General features: G+C 42.5%; 1 protein-coding gene across 14 annotated transcripts in view; it reads left to right on the forward strand.

Moving 5' to 3' along the window:
• The window catches only part of KDM4C (lysine demethylase 4C), a 475,753-nt gene that overhangs the window by 171,354 nt on the left and 282,696 nt on the right, over positions 1–21,703 (forward strand). Inside the window, exon 10 of one of the 14 annotated variants that reach the window (XM_075128780.1) lies at positions 11,054–11,101. The exons of the other annotated variants lie outside the window; for them this stretch is intronic. Within the exon in view, the coding sequence (XP_074984881.1) occupies positions 11,054–11,086 (33 nt within the window). The 3' untranslated portion in view covers positions 11,087–11,101. Of the gene's footprint in view, positions 1–11,053; positions 11,102–21,703 lie in introns of those variants that run through there. 14 annotated transcript variants of the gene reach the window in all.

The raw sequence follows: 21,703 nt of genomic DNA on the forward strand, positions 1-21,703 counted from the left end.
TCTTTGAGAAGTGGTGTGCCGAGTCTTCACTGATTCACTCTAATTTAAGGTTTCGTGTGCCAGTAATACATTTAAATGTTTTTAGAAGGTCTCTCTCTATATTATGTAACTAAACTATTGTTGTATGTAAAGTAAACAAGGTTTTTAAAATGTTTAAGAAGCTTCATTTAAAATTAAATTAAAATGCAGATCTTATCAGTTTAGTGTAGTGGTTCTTAACCTGGGGTGTACGCACCCCTGGGGGTCCGAGATGCCCTTTCTGGGGGTACGAGACATGCGAGATTTTTTTCGAAGGTAAATCATCGAAAACACAAATTAAGCACAAGCATATAAGTACAACTACTTTGTTTCATCACACCTATGTATTTATTAACATTATACATTTTTTTAACTATTACTGTAATATACAAACAAAGTTTTTAAGTTTTCAAGTTTTTAAGCTAATTGTAGTGTAATTTTTGATAAGGGGTGAGAGAACTTATTTTGAGAATTCCAGACCGTCAGTGGGCTGAGCGGGGCTGGGTGTAGTGTATAAAATTGCTCCCCATAGGAATGTGCTACTTACGGTGTACTACTTACGGCTGCCTGTCCTGATGCTCTGAGGGGCATGGTAGGGGGACGGGGAACAGGGGTCATTGGATAGGTGTGGGAGTCCCGGGGGTCCTGTCAAGGGTTGGGGGTGTGGATAGGGGTCAGGGCAGTCAGGGGATAGGGAGCAGGGGGGCTTGGACGGGGGGTGGGGTCCCAGGAGGGGGCGGTCAGGAGACAAGGGGGGGGGGGTTGGATGGTGGAGGGTTCTGAGGGGGGCAGTCAGGGGGCAGGGGGTCCTGGGAGGGGGTGGTCAGGGACAAGGAGCGGGCGGGGGTTGGATGGTGGAGGGCTCTGAGGGGGACAGTCGGGGGTGGGGGGTGTGATCGGATGGGTCAGGGGTTATGAGAGGGGCAGGAAGTGGGCCAGCTGTGTGGGGAGGCACAGGCTTCCCTACCTAGTGCAGTGTATTAAATTTCTCCCTGTAGGAATGTGCTACTTACAGTGTACTACTTACGGCTGCCAGTCCTGGTGCTCCGCAAATAGCACATTCCTACGGGGAGAAATTTAATACACTACACTGCCAGACAGAACCCCGGTCTGGGGTTCCATCTGCCGGCTCCTGCCAGCCAGGGTTCCGGCCGCCAGCCCCACTTAGCCTGCTGCCGGCCCGGGGTTCCGTTCACCCAGGCCGGCAGCGGGCTGAGCTGGGGCAGCGGCCGGGACCCTGGCTGGCAGCAGCATGCCAGTAAAATTCGGCTCACGTGCCGCCTTTGGCATGTGTGCTGCCGGTTGCCGACCCCTGTATGAGAACTTTACCTTTAGATACTTTAAATATTGGATCAATATTAGTTTGGTATTATTTCAGACTAAAGTTTATAAAAAGGATGCATCATGTTTGTCATACTTTCTAATTTTAATGTCCGCATTTTGTGACAGCTGATAACGAATTAATTTCCAATTCAAATTGTCTTCTGTGCCTGAATCTATTAGAGCATGTTAAGGAAATGTTATTTGGTGCATGTTCTCTAAGGCTATAGTCAGATGTTGTTTTTTTTTTTTTTTTTTTTGCTTTGCTGTCTTAATGGAAATAATCTCAACCTTGCCAGGTTCCCTGACATTGTTGCATCAAATCATTATGCTCTTACAGAGCAGGCAGGTACTTGGGAGAGAATGGACAGCCTTTTACTCTATTTTGATAGTGTACAGAAGCAGAAAGGAAAAACTCCCAGTTGCAAATTCAGAACAGTTACAGAAGAAAAAATGTGAACCAAACTTGACACTCCCTGGAGCCAGGCCATTCTGTGGTATTTCCTGGTAGTTTATTCAATTTTATTATAAAACTTAGTCCTTGTTATCGTAGAGGGGAAAATATGAATATGACAATTGAATGTAGGCAATAAATTAAAGGTCACTGCAGTAAAGACTCTTTAAAGAGCAAACAAATGAAGTAATCTTATTATTCTGCTTTTGCGGTTCCAATATGAGTCATTCAGGTTCAGTTCCAGATTTTGTATTCATTACCTTTTGCTTTTCTTAATTCAAAAGAAACTTGTAGGAGATTATTGAAATAAGAATTTCCGAGCTGACAAATACTGGTACCTTGTGATTATGTACTTAAGTGAGATCAGATTTTGTATACAACAAATAAAGACCAAACAAGAACATAAACCTTCCACATATGTGACTCTTAAAAATTTATCATTGTGTAAGAGAGAAGGAAATAAAATAATCCTACCCCCCGAAACAGAATGTTGAAAATCTTCCAGAAATCAGTTAAATATGGGAATCTTGTTAATACCAAAGTATTTCTTCTGTGTCACAGAAACATTTTATTGATGATCTGCTTTTTAATCAAAGATTAATTTCACTCCAAACAGTAATTTTTATCTAAAACATGTCTTGCTATAAAAAACACTATATATTGTGGTCCATTAACTAACTGTCTGCTGCTATAAAGTAGATAAGAATTTTATCTTTTATAAAAGCCTGTTTTTTGTTGTGTTTATATATTTTTTTAAACTTGGCAGTAAAATTGCTTTCGCGAGTTCAGCCAATCACAGCTCCCACTGACCGCAGTTCGCCGCTCCAGGCCAATGGGGGCTGCCGGAAGCATTTTGGGCTGAGGAATGTGCTGGCCGCCGCTTCCCACGGACCCCATTGGCCTGGAGCGGCGAACCGCTGCCAGTGGGAGCTGCAATCAGCCGAACCTGCGGACGCGGCAAGTAAACAAACTGGCCCGGCCTGCCAGGGGGCTTACCCTGGTGGGCCGGGTGCCAAAGGTTGCCGATTCCTGCATTAAACTAATTAAATAAAGTGAAAATTGAAATGTCATTTCAAAATGAAATGTCCAGTTCGCTTCCAGTTCACGGTTCCACCCTTCGGCCTAGCATCTGTGCCAAGGGTCCTTCCATCCTCCCCTCCTCAACCACCCCTCCTGGGCTACCTTGGCAGTTATCCCCCTATTTGTGTGATGAATTAATAAAGAATGCATGATTTTGCAACAACAATGACTTTATTGCCTCTACAAGCGGTGATCGAAGGAGAGAGGGTGGTTGGCTTACAGGAAGTAGAGTGAACCAAGGGGGCAGGTTTTAATCAAGGAGAAACAAACAGAATTGTCACACTGTAGCGTGGCTAGTCATGAAACTGGTTTTCAAAGCTTCCCTGATGCGAAGCGTGCCCTGCTGTGCTGTTCTAATCACCCTGGTTTCTGGCTGCGCATAATCAGCAGCTAGGCGATTTGCCTCAACCTCCCACCCCGCCATAAATGTCTCCCCCTTACTCTCACAGATATTGTGGAGCATACAGCAAGCAGCAATAACGATGGGAATATTGGTTTTGCTGAGGTCTAACAGAGTCAGTAAACTGTGCCAGCGCATTTTTAAATGCCCAAATGCACATTCTACCACCATTCTGCACTTGCTCAGCCTGTAGTTGAACAGCTCCTGACTACTGTCCAGGCTGTCTCTGTATGGCTCCATGAGCCATGGCATTAAGGGGTAGGCTGGGTCCCCAAGGATAACTATAGGCATTTCAACATCCCCAACAGTTATTTTCTGGTCTGGGAAGTAAGTCCCTTTCTGCAGCTGTTCAAACGGACCAGAGTTACTGAAGAAGCGAGTGTCATGTACCTTTCCCGGCCATCCCACATTGATGTCGGTGAAATGTCCATTGTGATCCACCAGTACTTGCAGCACCATTGAAAAGTACCCCTTGCGGTTTATGTACTCGCTGCCAAGGTGGTCCGGTCCCAAGATAGGGATATGTGTTCCATCTATCACACCACCACAATTAGGGAATCCCATTGCAGCAAAGCCATCCACTATGACCTGAACATTTCCCAGAGTCATTACCCTTGATAGCAGCAGCTCAATGATTGCTTGGCTACTTGCATCACAGCAGCCCCCACAGTAGATTTGCCCACTCCAAATTGATTCTGGACTTTCCGGTAGCTGTCTGACGTTGCAAGCTTCCACAGGGCTATCGCCATTTGCTTGTGAACTGTGAGGGCTGTTCTCATCTCGGTATTCTTGTGCTTCAGGGCAGGGGAAAGCAAGTCACAGAGTTCTATGAAAGTGCCCTTACGCATACGAAAGTTTCGCAGCCACTGGGAATCGTCTCAGACCTTCAACACTATGTGGTCCCACCAGTCTGTGCTTGTTTCCCGAGCCCAGAATCGGTGTTCCACGGCATGAGCCTGCCCCATTGCCACTGGGATGTCCAAATTGCCGGGGCCCATGCTTTGAGAGAAGTCTGTGTCCATGTCCTCATCACTCTCGTCACCGCGCTGCCATCGCCTCCTTGCCTGCTTTTGCAAGTTCTTGTTCTGCACATACCGCAGGATAATGCGCGAGGTGTTTACAATGCTCATAACTGCCGTGGTGGTCTGAGCGGGCTCCATGCTTGCCGTGGTATGGAGTCTGCAGGAGAGCAGAGTTGCAGCGGAAACCATGGAGGACGACAGTTAACACCATGCACATTTCCCGAGGAAGAACGCACGTACCCAGGAGGCCATGACAGACAACATGGAGAAATTCGCTATTGAGACAATAGCAGCAGAGCAGAGTTGCAGCAGAAGTGGTGTATGATGACGGTTAGCAGTCCTACTGCACCGTCTGCTACCCACAGCACCCAGGACACAACAGCGGCGGTGTCGGTGAGCTGAGCTGCACGGGCTGCACACTTGCTGTGGTATGGCATCTGTGCGGGGAAAAAAGGCACGAAATGATTGTCTGCCGTTGCTTTCACGGAGGGAGGGGCGACTGACGACATGTACCCAAAACCACCTGCGACAATGTTTTTGCCCCATCAGGCATTGGGAGCTTAACCCAGAATTCTAACGGGCGGCAGAGACTGCGGGAACTATGGGATAGCTACCCACACTGCACTGCTCCGTAAGTCGATGCTAGCAACGGTAGTGAGGACGCACTCTGCCGACTTAATGAGTTTAGTGTGGATATACGCAATCAACTATAAAATCGATTTCTAAAAATCGACTTCTATAAAATTGACCTAATTTCATAGTGTAGACATATCCTTAGACCTGCCTCTTTTGGAAACTGCTTGGGAGTCAGCAGTGACTAGCTATGGACATATGCAATCACTTGAAGAAGAAAAAATGGTTGTTCTTCGAGATGTGTTGCATGTATCCATGATATGCCCCACCTACCTTCCCAACACATCATAGTCTTTCATCTGAGTCCAGTACAAAGGAACCAAAGGATGAGTTGACTCAGAGTATAGAGGACACCGGGGTGCACGTTTGGCCAGCTCTACAGATACCACTAGGGAAAGCTCTAAATCCTATGTATCTCAGGATCCTCACCTGTTACTGTTAGTGGGAGCTCATATTAAAAAGTGGGTGAAAAGTGAAAAGTAATTGACCCTTCCTCTGAAGCAATGAAATGTGTTTTTTTCTCTTCTTCAAAGCAAGCAATTATAAAATTATTGTCCAAGCACTGGTAATGGAATAAGGAGTCTTTTTTTCTCTACCTCATTAGTTGAAATACACTCCAAATACTAAGAGAGAATACTGTAGTTATTGAATTCTGATGGATGATTTATGTGAAGTGAGTTTGGTCTCAATCACATTTTTAATACACGGGTGTTGACACCATAAAACCATCATTCCAATAGGTGCCTTTGTTGGCAGTGTCAAAGGTTAGGTCTACTGTGCATCTGGGAATGTGGATTACAGTTCGGGTAGACAGACCTGTACTAGCTCTGCATGAGCTAGTGTGCTAAAAATATCAGTGTAGCTGGGGTAGTGTGGCAGCAGCTCGCGCTAGCTGTCTGAGTATAAATTCGCCCAGACCACTGGGTACATAGGCAGCTAGCCCAAACTCCTGTACATGCTATACCCAACTGCAATGCTCTTTTTAGTTTAACATGAGCACAGCTAGCCCAGTTGGGAAGCATGCTCCCAGCTGTAGTGTAGACCTAAAGAGGCCAAGGAGTAATATGGACTTGGGGGCTGGTACTCTCCTGTGTACAAGTGTTCCTCCCCAGAAGAGGATTGTTGCTTATAGCCAGATGGGATAGGAAACCTTACACTTCCTCTGGCTCTCTTGTTCCTATTCTATAAAGAGAGGTCTGGAATGTTGTCAGCCTAGTTCCTTTCATGAGCACAAAATTCACTTAAGGCTGAAATGTGTACTGTGGGTTAAAGTGAACTTGAGCTACCTTTAGATGATATGCTGAGCCTGGACCTCATTCATGCCCTTGTCACAACTCATATCCGTTATCTGTTCTAGTCATAAACTCCTGACCTATACCTAAGGGGGGAGTTTAATAAAAACAGACCCCCCTTTTCTTGATTACAGATGTTAAATAAGCTAGGATTCAGTTGTGGCTTTTAGTCACAGCCCCAGGGAAATAGAGGGATGTGTTTTGCCTCAGGGAGTCTGAATACCTGTCAGACTTGCTGGCCATGCAGAAGCTGCAATCAAACTGCTATACTCCTTTATGATTGTGCAACTTGCTTTCCCTTTTGTGTGTTCAGCCAGGTCTGCAGGCTGTTGTTTGGGGTAGGAGGAGTAGGGGGATATGGCTTGCCTCATCCCCTTTTCTAAGAGCAAAAGGGGGTGAGAGAGAGGGAGAATATGAGACCAAAAGGGGGAACATAGTAAAGATAGAAAGGAGAGAGAGGGAAGAGAAAAAAAGGGCAGGAAAAGCAGCAGCATCAATTGTACAGATGAATGGCATGAGCCAGTATGGGGGAGATATAGCCTTGATTTGTTTTTTCTTTTCTTTTTTTTTTGGCTGTATCACTCAGATTAAACAGATGTTAATACAATCTGCAGAGTTTGTTTGAATAACACCAGTGAGACTGGCTTTGGATAGAATGTATCTCTTATGCTTTTCCTTTTCATTGTGTTTTTTGCACTGTTTCTTTTTCCTCAGCTCGCTTAACTTCATTGCCTAGTCAAAATCTGAAGTCTTGCTCTTTTGCTTTCTCCATGACTGCTTTTAGATTGTAAGGAAACAAATTATGTCTCCAAGAACAGCAGAAGCACTTACATGTTGTTCTGGTGGTCTGTTCTCCTTTCTCCCTGTTCATTTCTGTTTTTTGGTCTTTCAATCATGCGTCTGGTTTTGGGCTTGTCAGAAGAAAACCTTTCAAAATTCTTATTTCTAACCACAAAGTAACAAAATGCCTGTTTTTCTGTTTCATGCACACTGTTAGTTTTCACAATTTCAAATGTTTAATATTTAGAATGGAGCCTAATAATTATTTAGAGTCATTTTGCGTGGACTCCTTACTTAAGAGGAAATTGAGTCCCACAAATTTAAGGAAACATCCAGGCAGTATTTGAGGGGCTTCTTTACAAGAGCTCATAAAGAGGGAGAAAAGTTTGCTACACATTTAATTATCACTGTATTATGAACTGTGTTTTACCAAAATGAGATTTGCAATAATTAGAATGAAAACGTAATTGAACCACATTCATTTTCAGTCACATGTAGCATGCGCTATTACATGTATAATTCTGCTAATATACATGTGCTATAAGCCACATATAATAGCTTCAGTTTATCATTCTTTTCCGAAGGAAGACCTGCATGGTGTAGCAGGGTGCGCAGGCCAGCACGGGTCCAGCATGCTCCTGTTGGACCTTCCAGCTCAAGACAGAGGAATACTAAGTGTTGTTCCAGGAGAGACTGGAGAACTATAGGCTTGCAATAAAGCATGGTGGGAAAGGGGGTGTAAAACATGCTGCTTAGTGTTGAGAGAGACCTCAGGAAAGTAGCAGTTTGTGCGGGAGGCCTCCAGTGACTGAGTTCTGGATGTGGTCATTAGTGCTGTTCTTGGAGAGGGAGCTGGGTGAATTGCTTAGAAGGCCTGTATTGTAGAAGCCTGAGAGATGGGCTGGGAAGGAGGCCTAAGAGGCTAGCAAATAGAAGTGAGCCGGGAGGCGGGGTGGGGGGTCGGGGAGCGGTAGAAACAAAGCACTGCATAACTGAGTTTGGAGTGAACAGCTGCTTCTCTTCACAAGGTTTCTGGGATGGAGCCCATGGTGAAGAGAAGGCATGAGCTCTCCATGGCTCTGTGGCACCATATAAAGGTGATACGGTTACACATCTGCAGTCAAGGGGAAGGAATTGTTAAACACATGTAACCAAGGGGAGATGGTCACAGAGCCATGGCCAAAGGAGGGTGAAGGATAGGGTTTGTGGATGTTTTGTTCCACTGGATTTTTCTTTACTGTGGAAGAGGAGGACTTTCTGTTGGTTTGTCAGAGTGCTGAACTGAATTAAACACATTAGCAAGGAAGAAAGGCTGAGGCAAGAGCCACACCTGCTGATGGAATGGTGAGATGCTCTCGTATGTAGACATACCTGTGTGGCTCTTTGTCATCGTTATTGTAAAGGCAAAAACTTAAAACAGTTGATTTGTGTTTTAAAGATGTAAGTGTCACACCAGAAAGAGAGCATCACATTTCACTTTTAACATTGGTTCTCATGGGAGACTTCAGTCACCCTGATATCTGCTGGGAGAGGAATACAGCGGTGCACAGACAATCCAGGAAGTTTTTGGAAAGTGTAGGGGACAATTTCCTGGTGCAAGTGCTGGAGGAACCATCTAGGGGCAGAGCTCTTCTTGACCTGCTGCTCACAAACCGGGAAGAATTAGTAGGGGAAGCAAAAGTGGATGGGAACCTGGGAGGCAGTGACTATGAAATGGTCGAGTTCAGGATTCTGACACAAGGAAGAAAGGAGAGCAGCAGAATACGGATCCTGGACTTCAGAAAAGCAGACTTTGACAACCTCAGGGAGCTGATGGGCAGGATCCCCTGGGAGAATAACATGAGGGGGAAAGGAGTCCAGGAGAGCTGGCTGTATTTTAAAGAATCCTTATTGAGGTTACAGGGACAAACCATCCCGATGTGTCGAAAGAATAGTAAATATGGCAGGCGACCAGCTTGGCTTAACAGTGAAATCCTTGCTGATCTTAAACATAAAAAAGAAGCTTACAAGAAGTGGAAGATTGGACAAATGACCAGGGAAGAGTATAAAAATATTGCTCTGGCATGCGGGAGTGAAATCAGGACTGCCAAATCACACCTGGAGTTGCAGCTAGCAAGAGATGTTAAGAGTAACAAGAAGGGTTTCTCCAGGTATGTTAGCAACAAGAAGAAAGTCAAGGAAAGTGTGGGCCTCTTACTGAAAGAGGGAGGCAGCCTAGTGACAGAGGATGTGGAAAAAGCTAATGTATTCAATGCTTTTTTTGCCTCTGTCTTCACGAACAAGGTCCGCTCCCAGACTACTGCACTGGGCAGCACAGCATAGAGAGGAGGTGACCAGCCCTCTGTGGAGAAAAAAGTGGTTTGGGACTATTTAGAAAAGCTGGATGAGCAGAAGTCCATGGGGCCAGATGAGCTGCATCCGAGAGCGCTAAAGGAGTTGGCGGATGTGATTGCGGAGCCATTGGCCATTATCTTTGAAAACTCATGGCGATTGGGGGAGGTCCCGGACGACTGGAAAAGGCGAATGTAGTGCCCATCTTTAAAAAAGGGAAGAAGGAGGATCCTGGGAACTACAGGCCAGTCAGCCTCACCTCAGTCCCTGGAAAAATCATGGAGCAGGTCTTCAAGGAATCAATCCTGAAGCACTTAGAGGAGAGGAAAACAATCAGGAACAGTCAGAATGGATTCACCAAGGGCAAGTCATGCCTGATTAATCTAATTGCCTTCTATGACGCGATAACTGGCTCTGTGGATGAGGGGAAAGCAGTGGATGTGTTGTTCCTTGACTTTAGCAAAGCTTTTGACACGGTCTCCCACAGTATTCTTGCCAGCAAGTTAAAGAAGTATGGGCTGGATGAATGGACTATAAGGTGGATAGAAAGCTGGCTAGATTGTCGGGCTCAATGGGTAGTGATCGATGACTCCATGTCTAGTTGGCAGCTGGTATCAAGTGGAGTGCCCCAAGGGTCAGTCGTGGGGTCAATTTTGTTCAGTATCTTCATTAATGATCTGGAGGATGGCGTGGACTGCACCCTCAGCAAGTATGCAGATGACACTAAACTGGGAGGAGAGGTAGATACACTGGAGGGTAGGGATAGGATACAGAGGGACCTAGACAAATTGGAGGATTGGGCCAAAAGAAATCTGATGAGGTTCAACAAGGACAAGTGCAGAGTCCTGCACTTAGGATGGAAGAATCCCATGCACTGCTCCAGAATAAGGACCGAATGGCTCAGCAGCAGTTCTGCAGAAAAGGACCTAGGGGTGACAGTGGACGAGAAGCTGGCTATGAGTCAACAGCGTGGCCTTGTTGCCAAGAAGGCCAATGGCATTTTGGGATGTATAAGTAGGGGCATAGCGAGCAGATCGAGGGACGTGATCGTTCCCCTCTATTTGACATTGGTGAGGCCTCATCTGGAGTACTGTGTCCAGTTTTGGGCCCCACACTACAAGAAGGATGTGGAAAAATTGGAAAACGCCCAGCGGAGGGCAACAAAAATGATTAGGGGACTGGAACACATGACTAACGAGGAGAGGCTGAGGGAAATGGGATTGTTTAATCTGCAGAAGAGAAGAAAGAAGGGGGGATTTGATAGCTGCTTTCAACTACCTGAAAGGGGGTTCCAAAGAGGATGGATCTAGAGTGTTTTCAGTGGTAGCAGATGACAGAACGAGGAGTAATGGTCTCAAGTTGCAGTGGGGGAGGTTTAGGTTGGATATTAGGAAAAACTTTTTCACTAGGCGGGTGGTGAAACACTGGAATGCGTTACCTAGGGAGGTGGTGGAATCTCCTTCCTTAGAAGTTTTTAAGGTCAGGCTTGACAAAGCCCTGGCTGGGATGATTTAGTTGGGTATTGGTCCTGCTTTGAGCAGGGGGTTGGACTAGATGACCTCCTGAGATCCCTTCCAACCCTGACATTCTATGAATCTGTGATTGCAGTATTGCTATTTGCATGACTTCACTGTTATGTTGAAATCCAGAGGCTATTTGATGCTTGCTTCTCCAGCCCCTAGCAACGGATGAAGGCAACTCTTTATTTTTTATTTATAACCAGAAGTGCTGTAAATCATCACAACTTCATGCCTGAATTCCAGGAATAGCCCTCAAGTAGCCCTTTGAATTGGTGGCTGGAGAAGCCTGAGAAAACAAAATTTCAGGTAAGAAAAATTATCGGAGTCTGACTATAGTACAGCCAAAATCTTCTTATCACATTTCATGTGTTGAAAGGGCAGAATGCCAGGCAGAGTATACATCTCTTTAACAACATTAAAAATCCAGTATTTTGCAGAAAGGATAAGGGTACATCAATCAGAAAGTTCAGAATACTGGACCTTTTGATTTTTAATTGCACAGAAATAGTCTCCTTTGTGTTGTAATGGCTTACTGGTAGGATTGAATATAGGACTTGAATTACTTTTTGTGGAGACTAATTTATACAAAAATATAGCAGTGCTAAAGATACTCTGCATTTTTAAAGAATTCTCATTGTTATCTTCAGTAATAGAGAGTGAAAGAAAAAAGAATCCCTGATGCTTGATGGCCTATTCTATAGGAGGAAATCATCTTGCTTGTGATATTTAGAAATTTCTTGGTAATATTTTTTTAAATTATCAACATGTTTCCCTTAGGTGCCTTGGGGAAGCCAGTGTTTACTTCATACAAAGCTCTCATATGGTAATCGAGAATTATCTTTCACATAGCTGTGGCCTTTGCCATTCAAATAAAATGTTCCATCGCTCATAGTAGGGAAAGTGTCATTAACTGGCAGTATGATGGTGTCCACTTTGGACCAGTGGTAGTGAAGGGACAGGGGCACAGATATGTAAAGGTATTTAGGTTCGTAAAGTTACAGATAGACACCTCATAGAATTTTCAAAAGTGCTGAGGTACCTAACTCCCAATGGATTAGTTTTAGTGGGAGTTAACTGGCTACTTGGATTTTCAAAAGCACCTATGTAACTCCCATTTTAACTAATTCATTCGGAGTTAGATGCCCAGGTGATTTTGAAAACTCCACTGGGCGTTTATCTGCATCTTTAGGCACCTAATACCTTTAAAAACCCTGGGCCAAAGTAAATTCATCCTTCAGATTGGGTAGGGCACACAGTAGCTTTTAAATTTTACACATCTCACTTGCTGAACAATATTATACTATAATGAACAATGTTATTTGGGAATGGAATAGTTTATTCATCATCTTAAAAATTAAATTGACACTGAAAACACATTTACACTAGTAATGTCTGTTAAAGGTATCTTTATTCACATGGCCAGAATGTGGTACAATTGTAAATTTTGTAAATTTTAAGATGTAGGTCAGACCGGACAAGTTTACAAGTCTTGTATCTTCTGTAGTTTCTGATCCACACAGGTGAGTAGCTGAAGTGTTTTGTTTGACAGTAAAAATGGCCTTTAACTGTTCAGTTCTTCCAGTATTTTTTTAAAGAAGTAATATGCTACTAAAACTACACTGGGAGTCAATTTTTGCCCAAAAAATTATTCGTCAGCTATGACTGTAGTCCTAAATTGACTAATGAATGGAGAGTTAAAGGTTACTTAGCATGATCGTTATCATTTGTGGCTTTAGTACATATCTGAACATGCATAAATTAAAACAAATCACAGTATGTGTGTTTTATATGGGAACAAATGTCACTACCAGTTCCCCCATTATTAAGCTGTTTAATACTTCCCATTATGAAAGATTCTTGCAGCCTATTCTGAGAAGCTCTCTTACGTCCATCGTTTGCAGCAGGCTGTTGATATTCTGACTGGAGAGTGCCTTTGAGCTGTTGAACTTCCTTTTCTTTATCCTATAGAATTCCATTCAGATTCGATAGATATACAAACAGATAAAAATTGCCATTTCCCTCCTCTCATTTGTGTTCCTCAGGACATTTTTGCAGCCTGCCAGCAGCAAAACAAGCTGTGTTGAGAATGCCAGTGAGTAGGGAGGCAGGGGCACATAGGATAGAAGAGAACTGTGCTGGGCATCCCCCTACCTGGAGGTTAGACATTTCTCACATGTGGGTGAACCTTTGAGTTTGCTAGGCACAGAGTTCAGGAGTTTTTTGTGCCAGTAGATTTGGTTCCTTTTGCAGCATAATATAATTAGGATAATATGAAATCAAAGTAGAAACATGTTTCTCCATACATTTTAGTTTTGTGTACTACACAGTGTTAAGGCTGTAGCTGTTTTCAATCAGTGGCAGCTATACCTATGATCAGCGTGCTGATCACAGATGGTAGAAAAGAGCTAATTACATGAAAAAAGATTAAGATTGTTTTATTTTTCCAGAATCAGTGCTTCCAGTTCACTTATTCAAAAATGTCTCCAGCTTATATACCATATTTGGAAGTGTTTCCTTCCACACAAGAAGCTCAGTGTAGCAGTTGTAAGACATTAGTGATTGTACCTGTTTATGGAAATGCTTTGAACTAAGATTAGAAAACTAATTTGAATTTCCATTTTAGCTGTTGGAATGAAAAAGACTTGTCACAAGAACATATACTGAGAAAAACAAGTCAAATGTCTGTGTGCAGAGTATTTCACAGAAAGGTGCTTGTATAATGTTCATCTTGAATTTTGAAACAATCCATGTAGTTTGACTAGTCTGCATATCAATTAAATGATTCTCCATATTTTTTGTGATTTAGATAAATTGGCTTCATATTAGGGAGACTAAAATTATATAGGTTGCAAATTCGAGCTCTCAAAGTTTAGGAAACGTTAGAATAAGGTTGCCTGTGCAACCTGATCAGGCCCCTTTGTGCACGTGCATTATGATACTATCTTTAATTACAGGATCACATATTGTTTTTTCCACAGGATCCAGACTCACTCAGTAAATGCACAGATGTTCAATATTTCTTTTTAGTCTCCTCATTTAATATATGGCTACCAACCTTATTGTACACTATCCAAACCCTGCAGCGAGTAAAAATATATTAATTTCATCCTGGCTGTTCTTGTGGTGATCTCACCAGAACATCTGGATGCTTCACAAACATTAATTAATCTATTTTCACAACACCCCTGTGAAATGGGGGAGGGAAGGGGCATTATCTCCATTTTACAGTTGGGGAAGTGAGGCATAACGAGATTATCACCAAAGGTGTCTACTAATTTTGGGTGCCCAATTGGAGACATTTAGGGCCTGATATTTAAGGCTACTTAGCAATCTGTCGCACTTTCATGTTCCAAGCACAGCTCCAGTTGTATTCCGTTGCAGTTGTAGGTGCTCAGCTCTTCTGCAAATCTGGCCTCAGATGTCTCATGATGAGCACTCAGAAATCGAGGAACATACAGTTAGCGGCCACCTGTGAAAACTTTGGTTTTATTGACTTGCTCAGCAATAAATAGGAACTCTGGAAGAGGCAGCATTCAACTTCCTTAACCATGAGGCCATCCTCATGGTTTCCTGCCTCATTCACTACACACCTTTCAACAGCAAGTGGCGGGACCTGCTGCCACCGGTGGAGGGCAAGGAGCCGCAGTCTATACTCCACTCTGGTTCCGCGGCCCACCAGGCATATTTGTTGGAGGCTCCTCCATGGAGCCAAGAGCACAGTTGTGTACCTGGAGTAGTTCATAAACTCCCCCAAGGAGACCTGTTTTTTCTGCGGTGAGAGGGAGACCCTGGCACACGTCTACGTAAAGTGCATCAGGTTGCAGCCCCTCTTCTGGCTCCTCCAGAATCTCTTACTGAGGTTCTGGCTGCACTTTTCCCCACACTTCCTGATTTATGTACACCCCACCCATGACCCCACAAAGTCACGAGACCTCCTCATCAACTTCCTCCTCCTGGCACTGGCCAAGTTGGCCATGCATCATACCAAGCAGAGCCGGTGCTAGCCCATTGGGAGCCCTAAGCAGGAATATTTTTGGGCCCACTCCCACCACAATTCTAAAACAGGCAAGTTCTTATAATACAAAGCAAATAGGGGGCACCCTTCAGCTGCTTGGGGCCCTACGGAAGATACCAGGAGAAGGAAGCTAGTTGGGGGGTGGGGTGGTCTGTCACTGTGGGGCCTTTTTCTAATCCCTTCTCAGATCATGTCTCCAAGCAGAGGTCCTCTGGGCAGTCCCACTGACTTATTAGATACCTTTGAGGAGCACTGAATGCTTTCAGGGGTTCTATGTTTGGTGTTTCCTTCTGGTTCTCTGATTCTTGCCCTATGACCTTCACTCCCATCCCTGTTTTTTTTTTCATTTGTTGTCTCCAGTAGTTACTGGTGGCCTGGGTCAATGGCGCCTCCCCCTGCCTAAGGGGGAGGGCCTTTAGCTGTGGGTGGGTGTAGGCCCACCATTCCCCCCCCCAACCTACAATAGGTACACAACTTCCAACATGAAGTGGTGGGACTTGCTGCCAGTGTCAGAGGGCGAGGAGACCTGTAGACCAGTCTGTACTCCACTCTGGTTCCACAGGCCACCAGGGATGTTTGTTGGAGTCTTCTCTGTGGAACCATGAGCACAGGCATGTACCTGGCACAATTCACAAACTCTCCTGAGACCTGTCCCATCTGCGACCAGAGGGAGACCCTGGCACACATCTTTGTAGAGTGCATCAGGTTGCAGCACCTTTTTCGGCTCTTCCAGAACCTCTTATTCAGGTTTTGTCTGTATTTTTCCTTGCACCTCCTCACTCATGCACATTCCATCTGTGGCCCCACAAAGTCATGAGACCTCCTCGTCAACCTCCCTCTGGCATTGGCCAAACTGGCCATGTATCAGTCCAGGAGAAGAGGACTGGAGGGGGTGGGAGGTCCTTGTGACTGTGGGGCCCATTTTTGCACATTTGTCTGGTCGTGTCTCCAGGTGGAGTTCTTCTGAATGGTGTGCACTAGCTCCCTGGGTTCTTTTGAGGAACAGTGTGCACTTTCTGGGGTCCTTTGTTCAGTGTCCCTTTCTGGAACCCTGATTTTAAACCTATGATCCTCACTCCCATTTGTTGTCCCCTGGAATTAGTTGATCCCTGTGATTTTTTTTCTGGTACTTTCCACCAGTAGAGGGAGAGGCCCTTTTGATTTACTAGATGGATCCCCTTTGGGGATCAGTTATGTACATGTGGACCAAATAGGCCTGGGCACTGAATGAGGCAGGGTTTTCTTTGTTTTTTAAACAGATCAGAGAAAGCCTGATTCTCTTCTCATGTTCATTAGGAAGTCGCATACAAAGTCAGGAGCTACATTTGTGCAACTTCACTGAAGTCAGAGTAGTTACTCCTGACTTACACTAAGGTATGTGAGAGAAGAATCAGGCCCATTGTTTCTGGTTATGTTTGAAAGCTTAAAACTGTTCCATAGTTTAGAATACAGCATATCTTAAAGTGTTTGTGCACTTACTGTACATGTTTATTTCCTGGATTAGATTGTTCAGCCCCCATGTATAAGAATAGTCTTGCATCAGCATGTGAGCTTTGATATGAAAAAGCAATGGACATTAATAATTGGAATTACCCAGAAGCAGAACTAATGAAAATAAAAAATGTGCTTCAGGTAAGACTTATAGATTCCTCTGGTCTGTTTAAAAACAAAGCACATCCTCACCACAATCCATGCTGAGTTTCTACAGTGTGATGTACCTTACTTTTTACCTATGTTTTCTTATCACCACCCAAAGAAGCACATTTGTCAATAATTTAATTTTCTCCTGTGAAACACAACATAATCTTGATAAGTCCTAAGGATCTACAATAATTTGTCTTCCATTTAGACTCCCTCGCTTGAAAGCATTTCAGGGAACTCTTTGCAAAGAGAACTTGGATGATGCTCCCTTTGGAGCCACTTATTGTAACTTTGTAGCTAAATATCTGATAGGAGTCTCAAGAGAACATTCTATATACAACTCCCTGCACAGGCTTTGCTGTAGCTAATTGTAATTTCTGTAGCAATTCCCAGACTCTGACAGCTTGAGGAGCACAAGACTGAATTTGGGAATAAACCTTTTACTGCTTTTTTGTTTTTTCTGTAAAACAGTTAGACTAGAGCTTTGTGTGTTAGAACAAAATGATCATAATTCTTTATCTGACTTATGATAATATTCTGTTAGCTGGGGTGAAAATATTGTAGATCAACCAGACATACTATATTTAGCTGACATGCTGCTCAAAAAGAGCCCAGCAAAATTGAAAACTCAGAAATTAATTGACTATGCAAAATGTCAAATGGATCATTCCTGGTATTTGCAGCAGCCTGTAATCATTATTGCTAGTGCTGACTGCAGTGCCATATTCAGAGCAGCACCTATAAAAGAACTGCATATCATACTATAGCAGCAAGGGAGGGATACTAGAAATGAAAGGGGAAACGGATAGCTAGGTAAATACATATGCCGATACCTAGCAACTGGGACGTAAATAGTGTTTAGAGTCACAAGACAAAATGTATCTGACAGTAAATATAGGAACTGTATTTTTTTCAAAAGGATTTCTTTTCTAATAAAGCCAACCATTAATGATCTTATAAAATAAGAACTAACAATTTGTTTTCACTTGTTAAAGTACTTTATATTAACTGTTTATTATGTAAATTACTTACTAACAGACATTTATTTTAAAGAGAAATGGATTGAAGTATTTAATGGAGAAATTGTTGACTAGATCTGGTTCCATACATTTCAGTTTATAATGGAAATTGTATTTTTTTTTCTTTCTGATGTGTGGTTTACTCACTGTTCTTTGCACATCTGTATGATTAAAGAACGCATTTTTTAATAATATCTGGGTTTTAATAATACCATCCTGGTTTATGTCTCTTGCGGTTTCATTTAAAAAGTCAGCAGTTGCCCACAGTCAACACAGTGTTATCTGAAATACCACAGTTGTTCTGCTGTTGGAAGTGTTGAATTTTTAATGGTAACCACAGTGTATTGCATACAGAAAACCTAATTGTGGTCTTGATTTTTTTTTTTAATTATCAGTGTAAATTTCAGTTTAGCATCTCAGGATACATCTGTATGGGAAAAGCACAAGCAAAAGAGTTAATTTAAATGTGCTTATCTCCTCTAAATTAAGAATTGGTAAAGATTTAAGATGACCAGTATATTATTTATGTATAGGAAATTTCTTTTTCTCCCAACCAGATGCACTGATCGACTTAAAAGTGATCAGTGGAATGAGTTTCTGGTTTTAGAAATTATCATAAATTGATGGGTTTTGCCAAAATGCCTTGTTTCCTTTGAATATCTATTGGATTTTTTAAAGTTCCTGAATATGAAAAAGTAATGGGATAAATTAAAACATTAAATTTAAAATAAAATATAGGACATTACAAAAGTAAAAATACTATTGGATTTAATTTAAGTTATTCATTTCAGTAGAAACTTTCTTGTTTATGTATACTTCTGTTGCTTTCCGTAGCTGGTATTGTGAAAATATTTTCAATCAGAATGTCTTGGCTCAAAAACTGAATAGATAACAATCAGGCACCTTGAGGTTCCTTGAATTAAAACTGTAAAGCTTAAATTATGGATATATAAATATTTATGTACTGTAATAATCTCATCATATATTTCAAAGTCAGATAAAGCATAAGATGATTAATAGTCAAATGTATTAACATTGCGTGCAGGCATATCCGAAAAGTTTTGTTAATAATAAATAGTTTAGTGAGAGACTAGATCTCAAAAAATTTGGGAAAATCCGAACTAAGGCCCCATTGCATGTATTCAGTACTCTGGGGGTTTCTTTTTACATGAGCAGACAAAGATCTACAATTTGACATAATATCTGAGAAACAATAGAATGAATAAAAAGTACAGTTTGTCATTATAAAAACAGCGAGGAGTCCTTGTGGCACCTTAGAGACTAACAAATTTATTTGGGCATAAACTTTCATCGGCTAAAACCCACTTCATCAGATGCATGGAGTGGAAAATACAGTAGGCAGGTATAAATACATGGCATATGAAAAGATGGGAGTTGCCTTAGCAAGTGGGGGGTCAGTGCTAACGAGCCAATTCAGTTAAGGTGGAAGTGGCCTGTTGAATTGGCTCATTAGCACTGACCCCCCACTTGCTAAGGCAACTCCCATCTTTTCATGTACTGTTTATTTATACCTGCCTACTGTATTTTCCACTCCATGCATCTGATGAAGTGGGTTTTAGTCCACGAAAGCTTATGCCTAAATAAATTTGTTAGTCTCTAAGGTGCCTCAAGGACTCCTAGTTGTTTTTGCTGATACAGACTAACATGGCTACCACGCTGAAGTTTGTCATTATGTAACTTTAGATATGCATATTTGTGTAGAGTATGTAAGATTTAATATTATTGTGTGTGCTCTTAAAAACCTAATTTTGACTGCTATTTCAGCGAGGTTTTTAATAACTTCAGCTGTTGTCCATTTATGATTTTACTGTATTTTTAAAATAACATTAGATGCATATAAGCAGCATTTCCTACCTCATACTGTATGTTAGATTTGTATTGCATATATTGTATATGTTTGCTTGTATATTAGGAGACCCTATTGTAATGTGGTAATCCACAAGTTTTTAGGGTTTTGGATGCTGCAAGAATCCTCACTGAATTTCCAGATCCCTTGATGCCTCTCTGGACCACCTCCAAACTCAATCTCTTAGGTCTTCCCTGTGGCCTCTTCCTGAGGTCACTGTGTATTGGCATCTCTCTCTTTAGGTCTGTTCTCCAGGATCACTATCAAGCTTCTTAGCATTTTCTTCCACCCAGCTTGTTCTGCTGCAGGAGAGTTTTCTCCACGCCCTCGCAGGGGCATTTCTGACCCTGCAGGAGCCTTCCTGCTCCTTGGAGGCCTCTCCACCAGTGTAGACCAACTGACTTCCCCCAGATTACTTTTACAACTGCTTTGGGCCCCCTTCCTTCAGGGAGGCTCTGTCTGCCAGCAGGCCAGCTCTGTTGCCTGGCTCCAGCTAAGCTTTCTCCGTGAGTGAGAGACAGCAATCTGCTCTCCTTCCCAGTCAGCCCCCAGCTGAGCCAGATTCAACCCTTTTAGGTCCTTCCTCCAGCCTTGACACTTACTGCATGTGTAGCTGAGTGGGGCTGATAGAGCCACAGGCTCTCATTAACCCCTTCTGGCCCAGTGTGGGGTTTGGTTATCCCATCACAACGTTGACTGAAGAACATCCACTTCCACCTCCACCCCCTTGGTGGAATCTCTTACTAGTCTTTATAGTCTTCTAAATTGCCCTTTAATAATTTGCCTTCAATATTAATTTAGAAATTATTGGAAATGTAAACTGTGCTCTTGATTTATGTATGAATTTCAGCTTTTTCTATAGTCCTAGAATATATGTAAACACTCTGGTTTCCCTTTTCAGACCTGAAGAAGAGCTCTTTGAAGCTTGAAAGCTTGTGCCTTCCACTAGCAGAAGTTGGTCCAATAAAATATATTATTTTATCTGCCTTGTTTCTCTTAAAATGTATGTAGACATTTGTATTAACTGAATAGGTATTGTGTGACCTAATCCTTATATCTGAGAGGGCAGAATGAAGTCAGTCATACTATAAGTTTTAAAATTTCATATGTAGGTCACAAAGTGAAAATATAAGAAGGGTTTTCAGGCAGGGAAAATAACTGAGCAGCAATCAACTGGAGAAACAGCTGTAAACTCTGTGGAAGCTACATACAAAGTCCTTGTGGACCCATAGTAAGATGCAGTATAAATACCTTCATGCTCTTTGTCACCTCTTGCCTTCTTCCTTTCCATTTCTTTTTCTCTCTTTCTCAACTTATTTGAATAAATATGTACTCAAACATATTGCACTATTTCCCATCAGAATGTGTGATGGTTCAGATAAATGCCAGTGGCTTATCCGAGTGTGCATATCTATATATTTAGTCTGTACTTGAAAGTCAAGGAAAACAATGTACTGTGCATCCTTAGTTCATGATTTTGAAACATTCAGAATGTTATCTTTTCAAAACAAAATTGCTTCAGACAACGGAAGCTTGCGTTCTAACTGTGTTGCACTAACTACGTGTCATGTATGACATTTCATAAGACAGCTATTTTGGGTTAAGGGCAAAGTGCCTCTGAAAAAGTTAACTATTTCAAAATGCACATTTCTTCACATTCTGAAAATTCAAGTTATATAATGGGATTGTGTTAGACTTTAAAAAAACAAAGACAAAAGGGATCAATCAAAGCACTGCCTTGTACATAATTTTATGGAAAAGATATAAGTGAGTTAAAATAAGGTTGAAATGGTGCATTTGTTCTAAATACTTAACCAGCTTGTTACTAGATTATGCAGAAATAATATTAATTTATTAACAAAATTAAATGAGACACTCCAAATGCATCTTAGATATCAAAATTGTGATGCTATTTTTACTGTACAATGCTAACAGGGTAAGAAGTGTCTACAGAGATGAAAGTTAAAGATCTTCTATCAGGAGAAGCTAATACATGAATAGTACTCCTTCTTGAAAGGAAAGAAAAGAAAAGAATGAAGAAAAAAAGATGAAAGGTGTGGGACACATTTGAAATAGATGAATTTGGATTCCATGTCAGAGTTCTTCTAGAACAGGGGTCTCAAATGACCACGAGGGCCACATGAGGACTAGTACATTAGCCCTAGGGCTGCACCACTGACCACCCCTCCCCCCAGTGCCCTGCCCCCACCTCCACTCCACCCCTTCTGCGAGGCCCTGCCCCTGCCCTGCCTCTTCCCACCTCTTCCCTGCCCCCATTCCAACCCCTTCCCTGAAATCCCCACCTCAACTC

This window comes from Caretta caretta, chromosome 5 (assembly GCF_965140235.1).
Source record: "Caretta caretta isolate rCarCar2 chromosome 5, rCarCar1.hap1, whole genome shotgun sequence".
Taxonomy (NCBI): domain Eukaryota; kingdom Metazoa; phylum Chordata; order Testudines; family Cheloniidae; genus Caretta; species Caretta caretta.